This window comes from Adiantum capillus-veneris, chromosome 29, assembly GCF_014529385.1.
Source record: "Adiantum capillus-veneris isolate H3 chromosome 29, ASM1452938v2, whole genome shotgun sequence".
Lineage (NCBI taxonomy): Eukaryota > Viridiplantae > Streptophyta > Polypodiopsida > Polypodiales > Pteridaceae > Adiantum > Adiantum capillus-veneris.
This window is the reverse complement of record NC_140959.1, coordinates 90,988,683-90,995,597: the sequence shown is the minus strand read 5'-3', so window position 1 is coordinate 90,995,597 and position 6,915 is coordinate 90,988,683. Positions and strand designations below refer to the sequence as shown.

General features: G+C 42.4%; 1 protein-coding gene across 2 annotated transcripts in view; it reads right to left on the bottom strand.

Annotated features, from left to right (window-relative positions):
* Positions 1-4,570: 4,570 nt before the first annotated feature.
* The window catches only part of LOC147419569 (autophagy-related protein 3-like), an 83,652-nt gene continuing 81,307 nt past the window's right edge, over positions 4,571-6,915 (bottom strand). Inside the window, exons 10-11 of one of the 2 annotated variants that reach the window (XM_086505438.1) lie at positions 5,173-5,229; positions 4,571-5,072 (exon numbers count right to left, since the gene is read on the bottom strand). In XM_086505438.1, the coding sequence (XP_086361564.1) occupies positions 4,985-5,072; positions 5,173-5,229 (145 nt within the window). In that variant the 3' untranslated portion in view covers positions 4,571-4,984. The remainder of the gene's footprint in view (positions 5,073-5,172; positions 5,230-6,915) is intronic. The other variant, XM_086505439.1, reaches the window with a different exon arrangement.

Below are 6,915 nucleotides of genomic sequence, written 5' to 3'. Positions count from 1 at the left end.
ATATACGCCCATCATTCTAGGATGATATATCTTCCATTGCACACTAAGTAATACACTTTCTGTTGTGTGCATTGAGCTTCCTTCGTCTTCTCCAAGATGTGGGTGTCTTCTTGCAACCCTAATTCCAAGAATCGCGAGTTGTGGGTTCCTGGACCTTCACTGTCATATGCAGATTTTTCCATTGCTGAAACTCAATTTTGCTGACATAGGTGGACCGATATATCCTTCCATGCTTGGCTAGCTTCTTATCTTTCACGCGTGTTGGTTTTGATAAAAAACAACGTGTCTTGACTCCACCAATAGATGATTTGCAAGATACATCTTTATCATTGGTTGACTTTTTCTCGTCCCGTTGGATTTTCACATTGCTCCCATGGAGACCCGTCTCTGACAAAACCAGTTCAAGCGCCTCTACCGTGACCTTCTGTTCTTTTGAGTTCTTGATGTTTCAAGCAAACCCAACGTACATATACACCAACTTCTCCACAATTCTGTAAAGAGCATGCATTGTACAAATGTGGACATTGACAAGTGGAATATCCAGAACTGGCTGGAAATTTAGGATCCTCATTATGTTGAGTAGGAGCCTTTCTCCACCATTCTGGGTCCATCATCTTTGCAGGCTCCATGCAATACAAGCATGGAGACCTTACCATAGCACCCATTCCACAATTATACATACACTTCAGTGTTTTAATGTCACTTGCAAGATTCTATTGGACTTGAAAGCCTCCCCTCCCATTTACAACTAGGACCTTTCCTTGATTCATTTGTTTATCAATGCTATCAGGGATAGGGGTTTGATGGAATACTCGATATAAAATATCGCTGTCTTCTTTCTTTACCTTCAAGATTAAATCTACATGAAACGTGAAACTAAATCTAAAATTAAATCACAAGAGTGCTCACCAAAGCTGAAGAGAATATGGAAATGGAATACCTGAAAAGCACCAAGCCACCATATGTTTGTTTGTGATTGAACACTAAAGTATGAAGGATCATCAGTGGAGCATTTTGAAAGAGCCCTATTCATCAATGTTATTGTGACTCGTTCTAAATTTTTGTCTTTGAGAATCTCACTCATCTAGCTTCAAAACAAAATGCAGAACGCAACTTGTTTCTTCAAATGTTATATTATAGAACTCAACCATTCTAGTTTGCAACTACGTGAGGTCCATGAAGATATTGTTGTACTCATCGTAGGTTACAATTGTTCCTTGAGATCTATAAATACCATCAATATGAAATGAGCATACAATGAAGTCTATCTATGCATGGTTGAGTTGAAGTCTCTCTTTTCAGACACCTGCTGTTGTTGATAGAAGTTTAGACTTTATTCTATTCTTCACAAAAATGGAGGAGATAGATTGATGAATAGCTGAGTACCCTCTCTTACTCACGCCAAGGGAGTCAAGTGTGCCATGTACTTCACTGGCAGGCACTGCACTCTTTGTAATAAAACGGTCATACATTATATCCTTTGCAAGACCACTTGTTATCAAAAGCTTCAACTTCTTTCCTACATTGGCCTTTGGATCTATGTTTTCTTTTTTTGGATATATAGCATGTCTACATAGAAAACATAATATGCATAAGAAAAAACTGTGTATATAAACTATAAGGTCCACAATCGTAACTTCAATGCTTGGATTCTTTTATTGAGACCGCCAGAGCCAACCTTCAAGGTTTCAAGATTCCGTAGTCTCTTCTTTCGCACACGAGCACCTAGTCTTATATCTTTCCTTTGTAAGTTCCGCACTTTTTCTTGCAAGACCCGTATTTATAGTGTGCACTGCAAAAGGGTTTTTTGGTCCTCATAATGCAAATTAAAAAGTCGTAGAATCTCATTTGCTTTTGATGGTGAATCATGTTTTTTTAAATTTCGGATTTCCCACTTAGAGCTTTGCAATAGCCAAGTAAACCATTCTATACGTCACCTGCAAAGGTCAATAAAGTAGTGAGATTTGTAAATGCAAAAGAGGCATTGGTCATAGGATTCAAAAGATAGAGTGAGCAATTTGTTCATAAATCTATGTGTTTTGCTTCCTCTACTCTGAGTCTTTCTTTCTCCGTAGGTGTTACTATTGTGTTTGTTTACTTCTCTTGCATAAAGGCTACTATTCAAGATTCAAATCAACGTGTAAATGATATTTATGTTGTTTAGTGAGAAGGTTTGAGAGGATCGATGAAGAAGCCATGAACACACAATCAAGAAAATCAACAAACGAAAGAGTAGAACGCCATTAGTCCCTAGACTCCCTACTGCATACATTGTATAGAGAAGAACTTCCCTCCTATATGACGAGGTGCATTCAATATAACTGAAAGAGGACATTCTATCAATCATTACGGCCGTTATGACTCTGTCGAAAGAATCCACTTCAAAGTACACGTTTTGAACGGTTAATGAGGACACCTTTTCTTTTACCACACCAATTTTCTAGAGAGAGAAGACAAAACATTGTATTTTCTTAGAAGGCCCTCCAAATGAATGCCTGTGTGGACACCGCCCCTTTAGAAAATAAAGCACTAGATTAGCCGTGCAAAATTACCCTTAAACAAAGAGTAGGTTGAGGCATCAATAATGGGAGACATCCTCTAGCAAAAAAGGCATTGGTGCTCTGTCGCTTTGAGAGGGAGCCCACGGATGGTCTAGTGGACCCAACATAATAAGCAATTACAATGGTGATGATAATTAAGATGAAAAGCATACAAAATTGCAAGCAAAAGCTTTGAGAAATAATTTGACATTGCTTAATCAAATCATATCATAAAAATTTGATGAGATTGAGTGAAAATTAACTCAGATCCACCAATCTTCGATTGATTCTCTACATAATCAATGTCAAGTTAGCCAACGTAATTAATGGCTAAAGGAGTGTGACTAAATTCCAAAGGACATAATCACGCATAACTTATCTTTCTAGTGGTTAGTGAGATTGGCGGTAATTAAATCATGTCACCATATTATATGTGTGTGAGCACATGTAGGACCACCAAAGGCACTTTTCTCCTTCACAAGGAGGTTTTTTTTCCCTAGCTTGTATACATGTCCATCATTCTAGGGTGTTAATAGAAACATACATGTGCCTCAAGAAACATATCTAACAAATATTCTAAATTCCAAAGAATATTCCATCATTACAAAATAACCCAAATGACAAATAGAGAAACTTCTAGTACCTTCTACTAAATTCTTAACCTTCTAGATACTTCTAACCGAATCCCTATAGTTCATTGTATGCCTATATAAAGGCCATTACACACATTGTAACTTGGTGCACTAGCACATTTAGGTGCTTAGCACCAATTTTGTAACCATCATTATGATAATGCTATCAAAGCTTATTTGGCTTCATTGTGCTTACTCTCCATCTCTCCACATTGTCCACCATGTTCCTCTCAATTAAGAAACTCTCATGATTAGTCTTTCTTAATACCATCCTAAGATTGCACATTATCTTATCACCCTAATTATCCCTTTAGTGGTGCATTTACTATGGATTATGCTAAGCATTAGGAAGCCCTAATCGCTTAAGCTGTGATTGGCATCCCTAGATAGCTAGATAATTCCAGCATTTGGTATTAGAGCTTACCTTAAGCAAGAAGAAAGATGGATTGATGTTTTGTGCACGTGCATGCATGCATGGTGCTTGTGTGGGTGTACATGCGTGCACGCGCACGTGGATTTTTTAAAAAAAAGTGTGTGTCAATGCCATCAGATAAGTTAACCTTGCGAGGATACTATACTTAATGTAGTTATGTTACCCTTGTGATGATACTATTCTTAATGTGCATGAAAAAAATCAGGTCCCCCTGCAAGAAAACTATGATTAAACAAAGTAGGGGGCATGCACTGCATGAGCACTCACCCCAAAGGGGTGAGCTTTGCAGCGTTTGATTTTGTTGCTTGTTCTTTTTGTCTACGGTTGACGTTAATGAAGTCTAATTAGTCATATTGATCCTCAACGTAAGTTCTAGTAAACAAGTCTACCTACCATAATGTGGGAGATTTCATGAGCAGCAGAGGGCCCCAGGGTTGACAGTTCTGTCCTACCCGCTGACACATGGTGGAGCCGACGGTGCCATGGAGCTCCATGCAGGGTTTTGGCTTGGACAGGAGCTTCGATCGGTGGGAAAGAATTTGACCTACGCAATCAAGCGCTTTTAAGCACACACATGCGGATCCATGGTATGTGATCCTATGGTACTGGTACCACCCCTACAAGATGCACAAGAAGATTTAGAAATTTTCTCATGTAGGAAAACAGAGTCTTTTTCAATGTTTTTCATACAATGCATAATGTCATGAGCTTTTGTGAGTTAGGCACCGCATACCTAGCTAGGTACGATTGGGGGCAGAGGAACCCCCCCCCCCCCGTCCCCTGCCCCCAATCGTACCTGGCTAGGTATGCGGTGCCTCCATCACAGAAGCTCATGACATTGAGGTAAGTCACAATGTGGGAATTATAGTGAGAATTTGTCCAAAACTTCTTGTGATGAAGCCCCAGTGTTTATATCACTGACCACAACTAGACATGATAGATATTGCGAGAAGCTTATGACCGTATAACAAGAAACAAACGAGAACATATTAGGCAATACACATGTTTTTTGGCATTCTTAATCTTTCGCCTTCAAGCTTTAACATTCCCCCCACAATGGAAACAAACAAATGTTTATTTACAGTACAAGTAGGCAGCCATATACTTATCAAAACTGCCCATTTCCACCATAAAGAATGTTGCATAACACTTACTTCTGAGGGTTATGTTGAAGAAAGGATTGTCATTCATTAAGTATCCTTGCGATCCTATCACCACTAAATTATAAACAAGGGGCTTTGCAGACATTGCATCAATCTGTACAAGAGGGGACCTTTAGGCAATGGTGTTTCTGCGTATGAGAGCTTGCCATCACTGTCCACTGTAAGCAGATGACAAACAATACAAAGAATGCGGTGCGAATCAAGACAGCTGTCGTTTCACGACCCAAGGTCAAAATCCATTGTATAGTCATACTCGATGGTCGGGATGACTGATGCCACAAACTTCAAAAACAGAAAAAGATACCTGGCAAATGAAGATTTTTCAAGTTAGTAGGTGACCCCTGTCTGTCTAAATGAAAAATCCAACAAATGCGAAAGCAGATATCAATTGAAGCGTGTAGAACCTTAAAAGGACGATGGAAAGTTCATTGAAACGCATAGAGTCACATTTCAATTCATATCTATAGAGACCACAATACATCTCTCTCTCTCTCTCTCTCTCTCTCTCTCTCTCTCTCTCTCTCTCTCTCTCTCTCTCAGAACAGGGTGCTGTTTTCTATTACTTTAGCCCCTTGTAGGAGCCCAAAAGGTGCCTGCCTACAAGGGGAGTAAAACTGATACAACCACCCGAAGGCAGAGTACAAGGCTTCCAAATGGCACAGAACCTTTGCAAACTGAAGCCCATCAAAAATTGTAAAAACTGGAGACTAATGCCCGCAGGCTACAAAACTGAAAAAACCAGGGGGAAAAACCCCTCCTAGTGAGGACAAAAAGTGCTCCTGGAACTAGGTGAGAGCCAAGAGGAGGATGGAGCTGCACCAGCCTCTGAAATATACACCTCAGTACTGTCGAAGATGGAGTCCTCCAGTAGATGGTGAGGGGATAGCGAAGGCTATCCAAAACCGCAGAGCGCTAAGAAGAATCCAGCCCAGCAATGAAGAGGATGGGCGAGAAGAAGCTGATAAAGCACCAGAGAGAGCCACAGCAAACCCCGAAGAAAGGCCAGCCAAAGGAGACCAGAAGAGTCGCCTGACACGGCGAAGCCTGCTGTAACTTCAACAAATTTGGTTGGAGGAACAGGCAGCAGTACCGGGTGGGCCAAATCCGAAAAGTGCACTGTCAAACAAGTCGAAAGCGGGAGAGAAGCAGTGCGGTCAATGTCACAGACGATCTGCAGCGGCCCCACCATGCTGAGCTTGTTCTTGAAGAGGAAGCAGTGAAGAGTGCATGCCAAGAGCACAGTCACAGACACCAGCCATGAACTCACAAAACACACAAAACACAGACACCAACAACCAGACACACACAGGCACATCCACAACAACCACAAAGCACAGCAGAAACTCACACACCCACACACCAGAAACTCACACACATACTCCCCCGCAAACAGAAAAAACAGACACAAACACACATACAAACAGAAAAAACACACACAGACAACCATTCAAAAAACCGCATTCATGCCCACACACAAGCTAAAATACAGTCACACCCACACGCCATACACAGGCAGTCTCAAAAACAGAAACCCTAACACCCCCCCCCCCCCCCCCCGACAGGCAGCATGCAAGGGGCGGGTGTGCAGGTAAGGGCAGGAAGCGTCAAGGAGCAGAGGCAACATCCGAGGGAGGCGCGAGGAGGAACGAAGCTGGAGGTCGGGATGAGGCGGAGGCCTGTGGCGGCGACATTGGTCGAAGAGTCCAATGGGGTGTCGAAGACAATGGCCGGGCGAAGTGGGTGGTCCGCGGCAGAACAAACAGAGGGCATCACGAGCCCATAGCTAGGGCAATGCAAGGCTCTCTCTCTCTCTCTCTCTCTCTCTCTCTCTCTCTCTCTCTCTCTCTCTCTCTCTCTCTCTCTCTCTGTGTGTGAACCTTGGTAAAACCAAGGTTATGGTGTTTAACACCACACCACAGTGGGTCAAGAGATCGGCACCTACACTCGTATATGGTCAGGACACTGTGGAGTACACAGATGAATACTGCACCCCCTCACGCCACCTGCTGCAGCCCCTCACGCCACCTACTGCTCTGTTGAGCGCTGCCCACGCAGCCCACTCAGCCCCACGTGCTCTCTCTCTCAGCTGGACAGCAACGCGCTTACTCTCTCACAACAACCCGTGGTCAGCTGGACGGCGCCTCCCG